Below are 20,300 nucleotides of genomic sequence, written 5' to 3'. Positions count from 1 at the left end.
ATAAGAGGTCATACAATATGATTTGTAGTGATTCCTATGTTGTTGATGTAAAGAATATATGTTGGTCCGTGGTGTGTAATGAGGAGCAAACAGACGTTGCACGACACATTTATGAAATTGTTATCCCAGTTACTAATAAACATGTACCCATTAACAAAATTACTGTAAAAACTGTTAAATCCCCATGGATTGATGAGGAATTGAAAAAATGTTATGGTTGAGAAGGTTGAGGCAAAAGGTATGGCAAATAAGTCTGGATGCACAACCAATTGGCAAATGTACTGCAAATTGAGAAATCATGTGACTAAACTGAATAAAAAGAAGAAGAAGAAACTACACTATGAAACAAAGATAATTACATAAAGAATGATAGTAAAAAGCTTTGGAGCACCTTCAATGAAATTTTGGGGAAAAAAAGGCAAACTCAGCTCCATCATTCAATGAAACAGATGGCTCATTCATTACAAAACTGACTGATATTGCCAACTACTTTTAATGATTTTTTTCATTTCCAAGTTTATCAAACTTAGATATGACATGCCATCAACAAACGCTGACACTACACATCCAAGTACTGTATATCTGACCAAATTATGAAAGACAAGAATTGTAATTTTGAATTCCGTAATGTGAGTGTGGAAGAGGTGAAAACATTATTGTTGTTTAACAACAATGACAAGCCACCGGGGTCTGACAACTTGGACGGACGATATTGCCACTCCTATTTGCCATATCTTCAATTTAAGCCTACTAGAAAGTGTGTTCTCATAGGCCTGGAGGGAAGCAAAAGTCATTCTGCTACGTAAGAATAGTAAAGCCCCCTTTACTAGCTCAAATAGCTGACCAATCAGCCTGTCACCAACCCTTAGTAAAGTTTTGGAAAAAAGTGTGGTTGACCAGATACAATGTTATTTTACAGTAAACAAATTGATAACAGACTTTCAGCGCTGTCATGGATCCCCCCTGTACTGCTGCTCATTCGGTTCACCAGTACCGGAGGTCGACGTCACCGGCCTTCTTGGCTGCACTGAACTGTGATATTATACACACCTGGTTCCAATTCCTCAATGATTGTAATTGTATAAATGTGCCCTCTGTTTCCCCATTGGGCTGTCGATTATTGTTCCCATGTCCTTTAGTCGTGTGAGTACCTATACGTTGTCTCAGCCTGTGCTGCGTGTTTTGTGCTTTGTGTATTACGGGTCTCGTCCCTTGTCGTTCCATGAGGTTTACCCTTGCTCTTTTGTTTGGGTACATCCCAGTGTTTTGTATACATTTGTTTTGGGTGTATTAAAAACCAAGATGATGTATCCCTGCACCTCCAAAACCTTTATACCAGCGTGACAAGCATGCTTATAGGAAAGGACATTCAACAAGCACAGCACTTACACAAATTACTCATAATTGGCTGAGAAATTGATGCAAAAAATATTTTGAGTGCTGTTTTGTTAGACTTCAGTGCGACTTTTGACATTATCGATCATAGTCTGCTGCTGGAAAAACATGTGTTATGGCTTTACACCCCCTGCTATATTGTGGATAAAGAGTTACCTGTAACAGAACAGAGGGTGTTCTTTAATGGAAGCCTCTCCAACATAATCCAGGTAGAATCAGGAATTCTCCAGGGCAGCTGTCTAGGTCCCTTACTTTTTCAATTTTTACTAACGACATGGCACTGGCTTTGAGTAAAGTGTGTCTATGTATGCTGATGACTCAACACTATACACGTCAGCTACTACAGCAACTGAAATTACTGCAACACAGAGCTGCAGTGTATTTCAGAATGGGTGGTAAGGAATAAGTTAGTCCTAAATATTTCAAAAACTAAAAGCATTGTATTTGGGACAAATCATTCACTAAACCCTAACCCTCAACTAAATCTTGTAATAAATAATGTGGAAATTGAGCAAGTTGAGGTGAATAAACTGCTTGGAGTAACCCTGGATTCTAAACTGTCATAGTCAAAAAATATTGATACAACAGTAGCTAAGATGGGGAGATGTCTGTCCATAATAAAGCGCTGACACTACCTTAACAGCACTATCAACAAGGCAGGTCCTACAGGCTCTAGTTTTGTCGCACCTGGACTACTGTTCAGTCGTGTGATCAGGTGCCACAAAGAGTGACAGGAAAATTGCAATTGGCTCAGAACAGGGCAGCACATAATATGCATGTCAATCTCTCCTGGCTGAAAGTAGAGGAGAGACTGACTTCATCACTACTTGTATTTGTGAGAAGTGTTGACATGTTGGAAGCACAGAGTTGTCTGTTTAAATTACTAGCACACAGCTGAGACACCCATGCATATCCCACAAGACAGGCCACCAGAGGTCTCTTCACAGTCCCCAAGTCCAGAACAGACTATGGGAGGCGCACAGTACTACAGACATATTCATACACACGCACTATACATACACATCCATAATAAATAAAAATATCATATCCTGTTCAATATTTGAAGAGTTTATTAGCAAAACACTATATCCACCAATTTTTCACATTTGTGTTTTTTCATCAGAAATTATTGCTTATGGGTACCTTCATGTATGTAAAATATTACTGTTCTCAGATTTTTAATTCATGGATTTTCCAAAATGTGTGTTTTTTTCAAAACACTAATATCCCTGAAATTATATATTTAAACAAATGCATGTCTTTCGTTGAACAACCCTTTGAAATGATTAGATAGTGAAATTACACACCGATCTCTTTCATCATTTCTTTAAACAAATAAAGCTAATTGACCAACATTTCTGAAAATGGATATATAGCGTTTTGGAATGAAACTCTTAATTTGCATGCTCATGCACCATCTCAGACAGGCTTACTGTAGATCATGTCACTGCAGTGCCTTCAGAAAGTATTCACACCCCTTGACTTTTTTGTGTGATTTTTTTTGTTTTTGTCACTGGCCTACACACAATACCCCATAATGTCAAAGTGGAATTGTGTTTTTCAACATTTTTACAAATAAATAAAAATGAAAAGCTGAAATGTATTGAGTCAATAAGTATTCAACCCCTTTGTTGTGGCAAGCCTAAATAAATTGAGGAGTAAACATTTGCTTAACAAGTCGCATAAATTGCATGGACTCTCTGTGTGCAATTGTTTTGAATGACTACCTCATCTCTGTACCACACCCAGTTTCCGGGAAGGAAACCGCTAAGGGATTTCACCATGAATGTCTATGATAGAAGAAAACTGATGATGGATCAACAACATTGTAGTTACTCCACAATACTAACCTAATTGACAGAGTGAAAAGAAGGAAACATGCAGAATAAAAATATTCCAAAACATGCATTCTGTTTGCAACCAGGCACTAAAGTAATATGGTAAAAAAATGTGGCAAAGCAATTAACTATATGTCCTGAATTCAACGTCTTATGTTTGGGGCAAATCCAATACAACAAATTACTGATTACCACTCTCCATATTTTCAAGCTGCATCATATTATCAATATGCTTGTAATCATAAGAACTGGGGAGTTTCAAGATAAAAAATAAATCAAATGGAGCTAAGCACAGGCAAAATCCTAAAGGGAAAACCTGGGAAATTCTGCTTTCCACCAGACATTGGGAGATTAATTCACCTTTCAGTAGAACAATAACCTAAAACACAAGGCCAAATCTAAACCTGGAGTTACTTACCAAGAAGACAGTGAATGTTCCTGAGTGGGAGAGTTACAGTTTTGACTTAAACCTACTTGAAAATCTATGGCAAGACCTGAAAGTGGTTGTCTAGCAATGATCAAACAACCAATTTCACAGAATTTGAAGAATTTTGAAAAGAATAACAACAAATGTTGCACCATCCAGGTATGGGATGCTCTTAGAGACTTACCCAGAAAGAATCACAGCTGTGATGGCCTCCCAAGTAGCGCAGTGGTTTATGGCACTGCATCTCAGTGCTAGAGGTGTCACTACAGACCCTGGTTCAATTCCAGGCTGTATCCCAACCGGCTGTGATTGGGAGTCACATAGTGCGGCGCACAATTGGCCCAGTGTGGTTAGGGTTTGGCCGGGGTAGGCCGTCATTGTAAATAAGAATTTGTTCTTAACTGACTTGCCTAGTTAAATAAAAAATGGCTGCCAAAGGTGTTTCTACAAAGCATTGACTCAGGGGTGTGAATACTTTTGTGAATGAGATATTTCTAAAAACATGTTTTCACTTTTATTATGGGGTATTGTGTATAGATGGATGGTGGAAAACATTTATTTAATCTATTTTGAATTCAGGCTGTAACACAAGTCAAGGGCTGTGAACACCTTCTGAAGGCTCTGTATCGCTCTGTTTGCCCTGTTTTTTATTGACAGTATGAAGGGAATTCTTCCTGACCACATGACCCAGGAAAATCTCAGGGCCCTAATTACAATTTGTCCTGGGCAGGTCACAAGGTCAGGAATATCCCTGAGCCCCTCTAGGCCCTAGATATTAGAACAGTAGGCCTTGGATGGTTATTAGAGAGTGGTCTGTCAGGGGGCATACTAGTGACCATCCTACTAACACTTCAGTTCTCTCACACCATGAGAAAGGACCATGCTGAGATAATGAAGTACTGTATATAGAAGCTCTGGCTTATCTAAAGGCATTCACGTGTGTAAGATGCGTGTTCACGGTTGAGAGAAGCTGTAGGATGTTGAGGAAACTGAACTTTTGATTAACTTAAGTGCCTCTGAGGTCAAGCCATGGAGATAGTCGTCTTTTTTGAATAGTGTTGAAGTATGTAGGATTTCATTAGGTACTGTAACAGGATGTCAAAAGCCCTATTCAAGCATGTAGTCTGATCAGCCTTGTGATTACCTGTCACAGGATAATGACACCAGAGGAAATGAAGTTAAGGTCAGAATATGGCGTATCTGTAGACACAACTCTGTCACACCTTCATTTATTTGATCTCCACACCAAACGAGTAGTGGGGGAATAGCATGCTAATCTCATGCTTAAGTTCAAGGTCAAAATATGTGTAGAGAGAGAAAGTGCATAAAAGGGGAATTCCAGACAGTAGGTGAATATATCTAAGTGAGTGTCTGAGGAGTAGCTTGGGTTCCAGTTGGTTTGTACATGGCAAATCTTGTCGTTGACATTCCCAGAAAACTACGGCACAGACCATCTAAGTAGGTCTTTGATCATGAAAATCCTAATGTGTCTGTTCTTCCCTGAGCACTCTGACAGAGATGCTTATCTTGCTGTGCTGTGCTGAAATTGCACAGAATAATAGGCTTTACAGGACTGTATTTCCATCAGGAATGTTCCACTAGTACTAGAATATTCACTGGATACCTTAGGTGTGGCATCTAATAGGGAATCCTATCCACTTTGCAGGTGGTGTGATCCATTCATTATAAACGTCTGTAACATGCCAGTCATTACAGCCCAGGCTATAGATACTGTAATCACATACAGTATTGAGATGAAGGTTTTCTGAGAGTCTTGTTAGAATGACTGATCCTCTGTTTTCCTTTGCTCTGTCTAACTTGACAGCTCTATAATATCAGTGTAATTACAGTACTCCTTCCAACACTGTCTGGTGGCAGACACTTATTGTTCTATTATTCATTAAGTGATTTAAAATGTTCGAAGGAGGAATTGCGCTCATTATAGATTGACTGAGAATATGAATGTTTTAGATTATGCCCCTTATTGCAGAATTTCCATTGATAATCGGTTATATTTCCTGCTCCTCGTATAAAATAGGCTGTATCAAATCAAATCAAGCTTTATTTTTACAGCACATTTCAGACATGGAATGCAACTCAATGTGCTTCACAGAAATAAAAACGAATAAAAAAAAATGAAAATAAAAGCTGAAATATTTACTACACAACAAACATAAGATAATAAACAAAATACTGACAAAAACAATACAACAAAAAAAACACCCTAAGGAAAAGCAAGGCTTGTTTTAAAAAGGTGTGTTTTAATGTCTCTTTTAAATTATATATCCCCCCCCCCCCCCCCCCCCCAGGTTCTCTGGCAGGCTATTCCAGAGGCTGGGGCCATAATACTGTAACTAAAGGCTGCCTCTCCATGCGTCTTGGTCCTAGGCTTTGGGATAGTTAAAAGGCCAGTGCCAGAGGACCTAAGGGACCTCCTGGGTACATAACTTAAAAGCATGTCTGACATGTATTGGGATGCACAATCGTGGATTGATTTAAAAACCAATAGAAACTCACAGGCAGCCAGTGCAGAGACCTTAAAAGCGGTGTAATGTGTGCTCTCCGTCTGGTCTTGGTCAGTACCCGTGCTGCAGCATTCTTTATTATGTAGACATTAATACAGTGCTCAACGAATGACGCTCAATGAATACCTTTCCACTATGAGTTTGTCTAGCTATGTTTCTTGAGTCTTTTTGTCTCTTGACTGAGCTATCGCTGTAAGGCAAACATCTTCCTCAGGAGCAGAGGGATGTATTGAATCTTCTGAGTCAACACAAACAAAGCATCATTTCATTTTCTTCTGTTTATCTCCCCTCTGCCCTCCAAACCCTATTGAATCATTTAGAAATGGGGTTATTGCTTTTTACCGTGAAAACCAGCCTCTTGGCGGAGTCCCTTTCTGCTGTTTTTAGCCTGAGCTGATTTTGTGGCAGCTATGAATAGCCGGGGTGATATTGCTATCGTTTTAGTGGAGCAGATGGTGGTTGTCCCGAGGACACAGGCTTCCAGGAGAGGAACTCACACTAATTATGAGAGGGCAAGATTACAGGAGAGTCAGACTGACATCACGAGCAGGGTGGGGGGTCAGGGAAGGGTCAGGGGAAAGAAGGAGTGGTACGGTTGTAGAGTGGATGGGTAATGCATTAGCAGTGTAGGTTGGATGAGTGTTAAGGTGAATGCTAAGTAGACCTAGGTGCCTGTTAGAGGGGGGGGGGGGGGTGAGTGGTTGCAGTGAGATGTAGGGTTATTGTTTAGGTCATTAAGAGATTGTAGGTTATCACATAAGTGGAAATTGAAGAGTTTATACGCAAATTTTAACATTTGCATTCGTTCATCTGAAATGAATGCTCATTGGTCCCTTACTATGTATATAAATCATGGCTGTTCTCATACTTTTAAAACATTTGACTTTAAAATGTGTGTATTTTTGTTTTTAAAAGTGATATCCGACACTTGTTTCATACTAAAATGCACTATATCCAGGGCCATGTATTTAGAGAGTTGGGCTATTGATGATACATTTACATGACACTGCAGCATTCTATGGCTGTTCAATTGTAAGTTTCTCTAAATATTTTTTCCACACTTAGGAACGTAATCAGATCCTTATTTTATTCATTTAACCCCTGGCTTAGTCAGCCGGATGTGTTGATTGACAGCTGCCACTCTCAGCTGTTTGCGCTGTGTTAGGCTTTGTGTGCTTGTGTGTCGTGGACCTTTTGAATATGGATCCTTTTGACAGTTTATTGGAGCCTGTGATATCTGTTCCTGTTGGACTAAAGAGGAACAATTCTAAACAAGGAGAGATCCAGCGACACTCGGGTGAAGGAAAACAACCTAGGCTAATAACCTACCAGCTGCAAACATACAGCGGGCTGTGTCACTCCAACAATAGGAATAAATCCATCCTTGACCGGCAAATTAATTCTGACAGACTTTCAATATCCTTATTAGTCCTTAAATCATTCCCTAAAGTGTATATAGTCAAACTCAAAAAGCTCCCTTGATTTATCCTAACAAAAAACCTGTAACCCCCCCATAAAATTGTTCCAAAAATGGCTTAAATTACCAAAAAGAAAACATTTTATACACTGCTCACCCTCTGCATATGCTGCAATACATTGGCTATGTGATATTTGCACAATAATGTTGATCAAATTGAATATTTGTATAATTATTTATGTATTGATACTTTATCACATGTAACTGTTTAAAACCGAAATGGGATACTTTTTAAATTGGAGTTCTGTTGTTTGAAGTGGCAAAACATGATTATTTGTCTCTCTAAAATAAAATGATCTTGCAATATATTTCTAACAAAATGATGTCTGTTTTTTCACTAGCCCATGTCATGGTAAGATAAAAAAATAATAGCTCTATATCTCTTTCACAATATCATTTTTTTATTCATGTCAATTTACCAACATTTCTGAAAATGTTTAAATCTCGTTTTTGAATGAAAATCTTCACATTTTTGTATTTGTATTTCTCTGTTAGAACTGGTTGGATCTGTGGTGTGGTACAACCAAATAAAGATGCAAGTTGGAACCAAATAAGTTTCTTGAGAGCGATGCCATAGGGGAACCATTTTAGGGTGTCTGAAGAACCATAAATGGGATGGTTCTTTGAAGAACCATACAAAAATTCTAAACCGGAAAAGTTTAGGCCCTCCAGGACTGGAATTGAATAGCCCTGCTGTACGGTTTTAAGACTTATTTGCATATTTCCCAGGGTGCCTTTTGAGTGGATTTTAGAGTTACCAGTACTACCCATGACTGTGTTTGCTAGTGTCAGAGACATGGTTGTTGCATTCATTCATTTTTGGTCCTGTTGCCTTCAACAAGTGAGATCCTGAGAGAATATATTGTCATTACAATTACATTATTTAAGACAAAACAAAACATATTTCATAAGGTCTTCTTTTGATGTGGCCTAGTTTTACCCTAATACAGTGGCCTGAAACTCATAGTTTTCAGGCCTGCAAGTCACATTATGCTGCCTTGCAAAGTGATGTGTAGTCTCTTTTACACCACTGAGTGTTAATTTAACTCTCAAATCAACACTAGAAATGTTAGACTGAAAAATCAACACTAGTTAACACGGGCCCATTTGCTGTGTGCTATGAAAGGGACACATCTGCAGGTCTCATATGTTTCAAGAACCTTTTAGAATTCTGAAAAACCGGAGATGCCACATCAACCACTTGTCTATATTATTGCCTCTTTCCATAGTGTACAGAGCCTTCAGAAAGTATTCATACCCCTTGACCTATTCTACATTTTGTTGTGTTACTGCCTGAATTCAAAATTGATTAAATATACCTTTTCTTCTCGCCCATCTACACACAATACCTGGCTACCCCTAACCCGGTCAACTGCCCTGCACCCCCCACAGCAACTCGCCCAAGCCTCCCCCATTTCTCCTTCACCCAAATCCAAATAGCTGATGTTCTTAAAGAGCTTCAAAATCTGGACCCCTAAAAATCAGCCGGGATAGACAATATGGACCCTCTCTTTCTAAAATTAGCTGCCAAAATTGTTGCAACCCCTATTACTAGCCTGTTCAACCTCTCTTTCGTATCGTCTGAGATCCCCAAAGATTGGAAAGCTGCTGCGGTCATCCCCCTCTTCAAAGGGGGAGACACTCTAGACCCAAACTGCTACAGACCTATATCTATCCTACCCTGCCTTTCTAAGGTCTCCGAAAGCCAAGTTAACAAACAGATCACCGACCATTTCGAATCCCACCGTACCTTCTCCGCTATGCAATCTGGCTTCCGAGCTGGTTATGGGTGCACCTCAGCCACGCTCAAGGTCCTAAACGATATAACTGCCATCGATAAGAGACAATACTGTGCAGCCGTATTCATCGACCTGGCCAAGGCTTTCGACTCTGTCAATCACCACATTCTTATCGGCAGACTCAACAGCGTTGGTTTCTCAAATGACTGCATCGCCTGGTTCACCAACTACTTCTCTGATAGAGTTTAGTGTGTCAAATCGGAGGGCCTGTTGTCCGGACCTCTGGCAGTCTCTATGGGGGTGCCACAGGGTTCAATTCTCGGGCCGACTCTCTTCTCTGTATACATCAATGATGTCGCTCTTGCTGCTGGTGATTCTCTGATCCACCTCTACGCAGACGACACCATTCTGTATACTTCTGGCCCTTCTTTGGACACTGTGCTAACTAACCTCCAGATGAGCTTCAATGCCATACAACTCTCCTTCCGTGGCCTCCAACTGCTCTTAAAGGCAAGTAAAACTAAATGCATGCTCTTCAACCGATCACTGCCGTACCTGCCCGCCCGTCCAGCATCACTACTCTGGACGGTTCTGACCTAGAATATGTGGACAACTACAAATACCTAGGTGTCTGGTTAGACTGTAAACTCTCCGTCCAGACCCACATTAAGCATCTCCAATCCAAAATTAAATCTAGAATTGCCTATTTTGCAACAAAGCATCCTTCACTCATGCTGCCAAACATACCCTCGTAAAACTGACTATCCTACCTAGCCTCGACTTAGGCGATGTCATTTACAAAATAGCCTCCAACACCCTACTCAACAAATTGGATGCAGTCTATCACAGTGCCATCCGTTTTGTCACCAAAGCCCCATATACTACCCACCACTGCGACCTGTACGCTCTCGTTGGCTGGCCCTCGCTTCATACTCGTCGCCAAACCCACTGGCTCCAGGCCATCTACAAGTCTTTGCTAAGTAAAGCCCCACCTTATCTCAGTTCACTGGTCCCCATAGCAGCACCCACCAGCATCACATGCTCCAGCAGGTGTATTTCACTGGTCACCCCCAGGGCCAATTCCTCGTTTGGTCGTCTTTCCTTCCAGTTCTCTGCTGCCAATGACTGGAACTAACTGCAAAAATCGCTGAAGCTGGAGACTCTTATCTCCCTCACTAACCTCAAGCACCAGCTGTCAGAGCAGCTCACAGATCATTGCACAGATCATTGTGTAGCCCATCTGTAAATAGCCCATCCAACTACCTTACCTCCCTTACCTCATTTGCACACACTGTATATATACTTTTTTTCCTACTGCATTATTGACTGTATGTTTGTTTACTCCATGTGTAACTCTGTGTTGTTGTATGTGTCGAACTGCGTTGCTTTATCTTGGCCAGGTCGCAGTTGTAAATGAGAACTTGTTCTCAACTGGCCTACCTGATTAAATAAAGGTGAAATAAATAAAAATACCCCATAATGACAATGTGAGCACATTATTCAATTTTTTTCTCTCAAATATATTGAAAATAAAATACAGAAATATCTGATATACATAAGTATTTCCACCCATTTGCTATGACACTTCAAGTTGAGCTCAAGTGCATCCAATTTCCTTCGATCGTCCTTGAGATGTCACTACAATTTCATTAGAGTCCATCTGTGGCCAATTCAATTGTTTGGACAGACCTAACACACACACACACACACACACACACACACACAAACACACACACACACACACACACACCTCTCTCTCTCTTCTGGAAAGGACAGCATCTTTGTTTTTTCTTTTTGACTTGTGTAAATTTAAGGTCCCACAGTTGACAGTGCATGTCCAAGCAGAAACTATACCATGAAGTCCAAGGAACTGTCTGTAGGTCTCCTAGATAGAATTGTGATAAAGAATATATCTGGGGAAGGGTATAAAACAATTTGTAGAGTGTTTCCAAGAGCATAGTGGTCTCCATCATTGGGAAATTGAAAAAATATGTAACTGCCCAGACTCTGCCTAGAGCTGGCCATCTGACCAAACTGAGCAACCGGGCAAGAAGGACCTTGGTCAGGGAGGTGACCAAGAACCGAATGGCCACTCTGACAGAACTACAGAGTTCCTTGGCTGAGATGGGAGAACCTGCTAGAAGGACAACCGTCGACAACAGCACTTAACCAATCTGGGCTTTATGGGAGAGTGGCCAGATGGAAGCCACTCCTGAGAAAAAGGCACATGACAGCACGCCTGGAGTTTGCAAAAGGGAACATGAAAAACTCTGAGATCATATGGCAAAAGATTCTGTGGTCTGATGAGACAAAAATGTAACATTTTGGCCTGAATGCGAAGTGCTATGTCTGGAGAAAACCAGGCACAGCTCATTACCCGTCTTGCACCATCACTACCATAAAAGCATGGTAGTGGCAGCATCATGTTATGGGGATGCTTTTCAGCGGAAGGGATTGGGAGACTGGTAAGGATAGAGAGAACAATGAATGGAGCCAAATACATACACATCTTTGAGAACCTGCTTCAGAATGCAAACAACCTTAGACTTGGGGCGAAGATTTACGTTCCAACAGGACAATGACCCCAAGCATACAGCCAAAGCAATGCTGGAAAGTCCTCAAGTGGCCCAGCCAAAGACCAGATTTGAATCCCATTGAAAATCTGTGAAAAGACTAAGGTTTTGTTCACCGACACTCTCTCCCATCTAACTTAACAGAGCTTGAGAAAATCTGCAAGGAAGAAAATGACAAATGCAGATGTGCAAAACTGATATAGACATACCCAAGATGATTCAAAGCTGTAGTCACAGCCAAAGGTGCTTCTACAAAGTATTGAGATTTATGAGATATTTCTGAATTTCATTTTCAATACATTTGCACAAATTTCTAAAAACATGTTGTCACTTTGTCATTATGAGGTATTGTGTGTAGATAGGTGAAAAAAAATATGTAATCCATTTTGAATTCAGGGTGTAACACAATAAAATGTGGAATAAGTGAAGGGGTATGAATACCTTCTGAAGGCACTCTACCCTTCTTCAATTTATCACAATATTGTGTTCTTAACAGAAAGCAGTATGCTACATAAGGATATATTTTGTAGGACATTTTGTTGGTTGAGGATGGTTTGCTCATGTGTAGGTGAGGTTTGTTGTGTATGTCTGCTGATATTTCACCTCTAGTTAGACTTTCAGTCTTAATCTTGATTCCCGTGTCCTTGGCTGTCCAGTTGTCAAGGCAACCATGCTGTCAGCAGGTTGGTTGTTGTTAGTGAATTGTGTGTTAGATCAGACATATTGGCTCACATTAGCTCATACTGTTCACATATGGCGCCGGCGGGCAGTGGACATTTTTTGTTACACATTTATTGAAAATTAAATACAGAAATATGACATTTACGTACATTGATTGCATTACGAAAGTATTCAGACCCCTTGACTTTTTCCATTTTGTTACGTTACAGCCTTATTCTAAAATTGATTAAATATTTCTTTCCTCATCCATCTACACATAATACCCCATAACAACAAAGCAAAAACAGGTTTATAAAGTTTTCAGCAAATTTATAACAAAACAGCAACCCAGAAATACCTTATTTACATAAGTATTCAGACCCTTTGCTATGCAATTCGAAATTGAGCTCCTGTTTCCATTGATCATCCTTGAGATGTTTCTACAACTTGATTAGAGTAAGTTAAATTGATTGGACATGATTTGGAAAGGCACACACCTATCTATATAAGGTCCCACAGTTGACAGTGCATGTCAGAGCAGAAACCAAGCCATGAGGTTGAAGGAATTGTCCATAGAGCTCCGAGACAGGATTGTGTCGAGGCACAGATCTGGGGAAGGGTACCAAAAATGTCTACAGCATTGAAGGTCCCCAAGAACATAGTGGCTTCCATCATTCTTAAATTGAAGAACTTTCGAACCACCAAGACTCTTCCTAGAGCTGGCCGCCCAAACTGCGAAATCGGGGGAGAAGGGCCTTGGTCAGGGAGGTGACCAAGAACCTGATGGCCACTCCAACAAAGTTCCAGAGTTCCTCTGTGGAGATGGGAGAACCTTCCAGAAGGACAGCCATCTCTGCAGCGCTCCACCAATCAGGCCTTTATGGTAAAGTGGCCAGAGTGGCCACTCCTCAGTAAAAGGCACATGACAGCCCGCTTGGAGTTTGTCAAAAGGCACCTAAAAGACTTTCAGACCATGATAAACAAGATTCTATGTCTGATGAAACCAAGATCGAACTCTTTGGCATGAATGCCAAGCGTTACGTCTGGAGGAAACCTGGCTCCATCCATACGGTGAAGCATGGTGGTGGCAGCATCATGCTGTGGGAATATTTTTCAGCTGCAGGGACTTGGAGACTAGTCAGGATCAAGGGAAAGATTAATGGAGCAATGTACAGAGATATCCTTGATGAAAACCTGCTCCAGAGCATTCAGGACCTAAGACTTGGGCGAAGGTTCACATTCCAACAGGACAACGACCCTAAGCACACAGCCAAGACAAGGTAGGAGAGGCTTCAAGACAAGTCTCTGAATGTCCTTGAGTGGCCCAGTAAGAGCCCAGACTTGAACCCGATCAAACATCTCTGGAGAGACCTGAAAATAGCTGTGCAGCGACACTCCCCATCTAACCTGAGAGAGCTTGAGAGGATCTGCAGAGAATAATTGGAGAAACTCTTCATATACAGGTGTGCCAAGCTCGTAGTGTCATACCCAAGAAGACTTGAGGCTGTAATCGCTGCCAAAGGTGCTTCAACAAAGTACTGAGGGAAGGGTCTGAATACTTATGTAAATTCGATATTTTTTTATTTTTATTTTTAATACATTTGTTAAAATTTCTAAAAACCTATTTTTGCTTTGTCGTTATGGGGTATTGTGTTTAGATTAATGAGGGGGGAAAAAACGATTTAATCAATTTTAGAGTAAGGCTGTAACGTAACAAAATGTGGAAAAAGTCAAGGGGTCTGAATACTTTCCGAATGCACTGTAACCATTTACACCCCTTTCTGGGTACGTTTCTCGGAGCTTTCCACACCTGGATTTTGCAAGATTTTCCCACTATTAATTTCAAAGTTCTTCAATCTCTGTTACATGGGTTGTTGATCATTGGTAGACAACCATTTTAAGGTCTTGCCGTAGATTTTCAAGTAGATTTAAGTCAAAACTGTAACTCTGCATCTCAGGAACATTCACTGTCTTCTTGGTTTGCAACTCCAGTGTAGATTTGGCCTTGTGTTTTAGGTTACGGTCCTGCTGAAAGGTAAATTCTTCTCCCAGTGTCTGGTGGAAAGCCAACTGAAGCAGGTTTTCCTCTAGAATTTTGCCTTTGCTTAGCCACCACAATGACAAAACATAACACTTTGTATTCAGGACAAAAAGTTAATTGCTTTGCCTCATTTTTTTAAATATCACTTTATTGTGGCAGCAGTGATGCCTGGCTCTGATTTCCTTCCCCTGGGGAATTCCCTATGCCACTCTGCAGAGGAGAGGAGTGTCACATTACTGTTTGTTTGTGTGACGGGAGTCCGATACTGCAGTCCGGTCCCACTGGGACTGACTCTGTGTCCTTCACTAGCATTTTGTCTATGAATAATGCATTAGTACAATAAATGATCTCATCAATTATATAATTTGTATGCATAATGATTTTACATCTGTTATTTTATGGAGTGAAAAAAAGACAAGTTGGTTTCCCTTTAAAATACATATTTTTCTTTCTGGCTCATGTTGTTTATGTAATCTAACCACTGGTAAAGGCATAGTGTACATACTTATCAAAGAATGTATTGAAAACCGCACAGTACTGTATGCATAACATTAAATAACCCCAACACATTCATCATGATTGTAGCTGTCAATAAATCAGAAGGTTCATCCATCAGTGACAGTACAGTCACAGTACAGTGAGTTCCTCTCAGGCTGGCTGGGCTGCCATCACACACTGCATGAATGGAGCATCTTCTGATGCATCTCTTCACGTGCAGTCCCTCTGCTCCTGCTCCTGACCCTGGCAACCCAACAGCCCATTGAAACACATGAGCCAGCAAATCTGCCCTCACGTCGTAGTCTCTCCATCAGCTAGCTTTGCACTTCTGCTCATCCCCATGTGCTATGTTAGGGCCAGCTGGGATGTTGACTGTCTGGGAATGCATGCTTCCATACTGTGTGGGAAACCTCCCAACAGTCAGCTGAGCAGAGCTGAGCTATCTCTCTCATTAGGTCTTTCTCTCACTCAAATTGCATGAGGGTTTCTCCATTTCTCCCCCTACCTCCATTCCTTTTCTCACAGGCTTTATTTATCCCTTCTTCCTCCCTCTCTTCTTCCTCATTCTCTTCTTCCTCATTCTCTCCTCTGCCGAGTCTCAGCTCCAGGCAGAGCTCCAAGCCCAGATTTACAGCCATGAGCTTCATGCAGAAAGAGGCTTTGAGATGAAAGAGTCTGAGACAGTCAGACTGAGCACAGAGAGAGAGAAAGATATTCATGGACTGAGAAAGCGTTGAAAGAGAAAGCAAGACATGCAAATGTGCTTTGCAGTGTGTACTACCATGTCTGCTTTGTAGTGTGTACTACCATGTCTGCTTTGTAGTGTGTACTACCATGTCTGCTTTGTAGTGTCAGGCTATTTCTCTTGATAGAAATTTTAATTTTACACCCATTTTTACGATTGGACTATTTTCAATGCCAAGGCTCGGTTTGATAGGCTACCGCTTGTCCTCTGTACGGTGTCCATGGTCAAGGTCACATAGGACTCACCTTGTTGAGCGGAACTGAGCACGGTATTCTCCCCAGTCCATTGGTGGTGTGATGATCCCTGACCCTGTGTGGCTGATGCTACTAACACACTAATGTCTGACGCTCGGGCAGGCCCCAGTAATGATGCCATTAACCTCATGTATTTATAGAACACCGGGGCACCTTTCATAAAGGAGCACAATGACCTGTGGGTACTCTTCAGCAGGACTCTTCCCACCCTAGAGAGAGAAAGAGAGATAAAGAGATAGGGGTGGCAGAGAGAGAAAGGGGGAAAGAGAGAGGGGAGATAGAGAGATAATGAGGAAAATGTGGAGAGAGGGAAGGAGAGAGAGAAAGATGGAGAAAGGGAACGAGGGAGGCAGGTTGGCGCCTGGAGCTAACAATGACCCACTGTGACGTCTGTAACCTATGACTTTCAGATTGTAGAACATAAGGCTGAAAATGGTTATTGACAAAGTATCTAACACTGTGTATACTGACATGATTATTAATGTCAACAATGAGTCAAGCACATGGTTTAACCAGAAAGAGCAACAGGTTATATACATATTTAATCCACATTTCTTGCGTTGGTATTTCCTGTTATGTCTCCTCTCCTGTTTCTCCAGCCTTGCCCTTCATCCTGAGAGGTCTCTGGTGGCAACAGGTCAGGTGGGGAAGGAGCCCTACATCTGTGTGTGGGACACCTTCAGTGTACAGACCATCTCTATCCTTAAGGACGGACACTCCCATGGGGTGGCCTGCCTGGCTTTCAGCGCAGATGGACAGGTGAGACACACACCCGCACACACCACCTCATGCCCGCAAGCATGCACACAAGCAGACGTGTACACACACACACACACAGCCAAGCACACACCACTTCACACACACACTTCACCTCACGCATACAGGCACACATGCACACCTCTCATCCACCTTTTCTCTGAGTGGATGGGTTCCTGTACTATCCCACTGTTACCAAGGCAAATCTGTTTGAAGATCGGAGTCTGACTAAAAAACAACAATGCTCTGACACACAGCAATGTGAATGCGCCATCATTTGCGAGATTGAAGGGTCATAATTCATAGATTTCTCCCAATTATATCATATGTAAATGTGCCTTATATCTCACATAGCCTATAGCCATGGGAATGGTATTGTGGTGGTGGGTTGCTGAGAAGTGAAGCCTGCTGGGTAACTGTGCAGGCTGGGGATGATATACGGCTCTGCCATGAATCATGATGGCCCATGTTTACTGGGGTGAATGCTGGGACAGCACCAGTCTCCTATGACCTTTAACTTGATGTATGGGGCTCCATGAGAGTCTCCTACAGCAGCAGCAGCCTGTTGACGTCCCCCATACAAGACCAGTAGGCTACACCGAGGAAAGAGGGAAGGGGAAAGGGAGGGGATGGAGGGAGGGAGGGAGGGAAGGAAGGAAGGATTGCTGCTGTTGTCGTTGCCTTCATTGTGATTTTGGAGTTGACAAATGCAATGTCACGTCAGAGGAGGCTGCGGCTGGTGAAGAATGTATATGGCATGGAGAGGGAGGGGGAGAAAGAGGAAGGGTGGGTGAGGAGAGCCAGGGCTAATGCTACCAGGGCTAATGCAACAAGTCTTATCACCTCCTGCCACTGGCCACCAGTCTAGATTACTGCTACACTGTAATGGAGACCAACCAGGGAGGGGCAGTAAACAAGGTTTACCTCAGACCCTTAGTCAATCATAAAGACATTTAGGCCTTATCATTTTATTAGCTCCATTCTGAAATGCATTAGATGGCTGTTTTCTTGGAAACCCCTGTGGCCAGAGCGGGTAAACAACTCTGGGTGATGTCATATAACACAGATGGATGTCTTGTTTGGTTGGGATTTAAATGGGTTTGTAGATGAATCGTTGTGGCAAACCACAAATATGACAAAACATGTTTTCCTGAAGAAAAGAGAATGTATTCTCTCTATGACTGAAATGTATTGATTAATGGACACACTCATTACCGTTTCATTGTAAAGTCAACAGCACATTAGGTCAACTAACATTTGGCATTCATCTCCTCTCTTTTGTACTCAGTAGAATGGCCATACTCATTTTATATTGGAGCATCAAATCTGAAATATCCCTATATTTTGGTCTAATTTATTTTCTATCTAATGTCTCATTGTCATCCCAATATTCACCCGGAGACAGTTGTCCAAATGTTCCTAAAGACCTAGCTCCTTTGTCTAAGTCATAAAATGGGTAATTAACAATTAACTCGCTGAATGGTAATTGACGCCAGACTAATTGGAAACAATTTGCATTCCTTTCCTTTCTACAGCCAGTGTGATGAAATACAGAAGGCTTTTTAAATAGTGCTGTTTAAGGTCTTACTGTATTATCTGCACTGCCTGTGAACTGCGTCTCTGCAGCTGTCACATAGAACAATTCTGTCATATGTCCCGTCATAGAAATGAATTGATTAGGAAAATATGACTATTTGCCTCCATTTACAGTACATTAATTAAGATTTATTCATCCTCCTCCATTGAATAGAAACAGTCTCTCTCCTTTATTTTCAGATTAATGAATAGTTTCCCCTTTTTCTAATTTTCAGCGGCTGGCTTCTGTGGGGCTGGATGCCAAAAATACAGTGTCTGTTTGGGACTGGAAGAAAGGAAAGGTTCTGGCCACTGCGACAGGACATTCAGACAGGGTAGGCTTTTGTGTGTGCCGTGCGCATGTTGGCATTTGCGTGTGTGTGTGTTGTGTATTGATTCAGTTGTAGTGAGTACACATGTGAGTACACAGTGTGTGAAGGAGAGGAAATGTATGTGTGTTAATGGCTTGGCTCTCTTTCAGATCTTTGATATATCCTGGGATCCCTTTCAGCAGAACCGGCTGGTGAGCTGTGGGGTAAAGCACATAAAGGTGAGCTACACAATAACAACACAGTATGCTCCGTGCTGTCCAGTCACTCCATACATTACCTTTGAGCCAAGTTCAAAAATAACATATGAGGAGCTATCAATGTTGAGATGGGTTACCCTGACCCAGTGCAGCCGGCATCAGTCTATTCAAGGTATTTAACATGTAATAGGTTTACGGTTGTTGTTAAAAGCTGCTTTTAGAACAACCTCATAAACAATATGACATGTTGTCAGTGGAGGAGTAAATAGGCGCTATCAGATATTCTAGCAGTAGAATGAGAAAGTGGTGTTAGGGGGACTGGGGCATATTGTTTTCAATGGGTACGCGTGAAGAGCAGTTGGAGGACGCCAGTTTCTATTCAGTCAAAAGCAGTAATCTGTTCTGTCATTCCCCTCCGGAAGGGCTGTCTCCTACTGTACACACATGCACACAAACACACACACACACACACACACACACACACAAGAAGAGCCCTCAGTTTACAATAAATATGTAAATACATACAGTGAGGGAAAAATTTATTTGATCCGCTGCTGATTTTGTACGTTTGCCCACTGACAAAGAAATGATCAGTTTATAATTTTAATGGTAGGTTTATTTGAACAGTGAGAGACAGAATAACAACAAAAAATCCAGAAAAACGCATGTCAAAAATGTTATAAAATGATTTGTATTCTAATGAGGGAAATAAGTATTTGACCCCTCTGCAAAACATGACTTAGTACTTGGTGGCAAAACCCTTGTTGGCAATCACAGAGGTCAGACGTTTCTTGTAGTTGGCCACCAGGTTTGCACACGTCTCAGGAGGGATTTTGTCCCACTCCTTTTTGCAGACCTTCTCCAAGTCATTAAGGTTTCGAGGCTGATGTTTGGCAACTCGAACCTTCAGCTCCCTCCACAGATTTTCTGTGGGATTAAGGTCTGGAGACTGGCTAGGCCACTCCAGGACCTTAATGTGCTTCTTCTTGAGCCACTCCTTTGTTGCCTTGGCCGTGTGTTTTGGGTCATTGTCATGCTGGAATACCCATCCACGACCCATTTTCAATGCCCTGGCTGAGGGAAGGAGAACCTACAATCTTGTCCCTGACATCCTTGGAGAGCTCTTTGGTCTTGGCCAAGGTGGAGAGTTTGGAATCTGATTGATTGATTGCTTCTGTAGACAGGTGTCTTTTATACAGGTAACAAACTGAGATTAGGAGCACTCCATTTAAGAGTGTGCTCCTTATCTCAGCTCGTTACCTGTATAA

General features: G+C 41.6%; 1 protein-coding gene across 6 annotated transcripts in view; it reads left to right on the top strand.

Annotated features, from left to right (window-relative positions):
* Positions 1-20,300, top strand: part of LOC115153310 (echinoderm microtubule-associated protein-like 6) — a 90,825-nt gene that overhangs the window by 7,888 nt on the left and 62,637 nt on the right. For all 6 annotated transcript variants that reach the window (XM_029698625.1, XM_029698624.1, XM_029698621.1 and 3 more), the window contains exons 2-4: positions 16,772-16,931; positions 18,740-18,838; positions 18,985-19,053. In XM_029698625.1, coding sequence (XP_029554485.1) covers positions 16,772-16,931; positions 18,740-18,838; positions 18,985-19,053 — 328 coding nt within the window. The remainder of the gene's footprint in view (positions 1-16,771; positions 16,932-18,739; positions 18,839-18,984; positions 19,054-20,300) is intronic.

Source organism: Salmo trutta, chromosome 18 (assembly GCF_901001165.1).
Source record: "Salmo trutta chromosome 18, fSalTru1.1, whole genome shotgun sequence".
Lineage (NCBI taxonomy): Eukaryota > Metazoa > Chordata > Actinopteri > Salmoniformes > Salmonidae > Salmo > Salmo trutta.
This window is presented reverse-complemented; position numbering and strand designations above follow the sequence as displayed.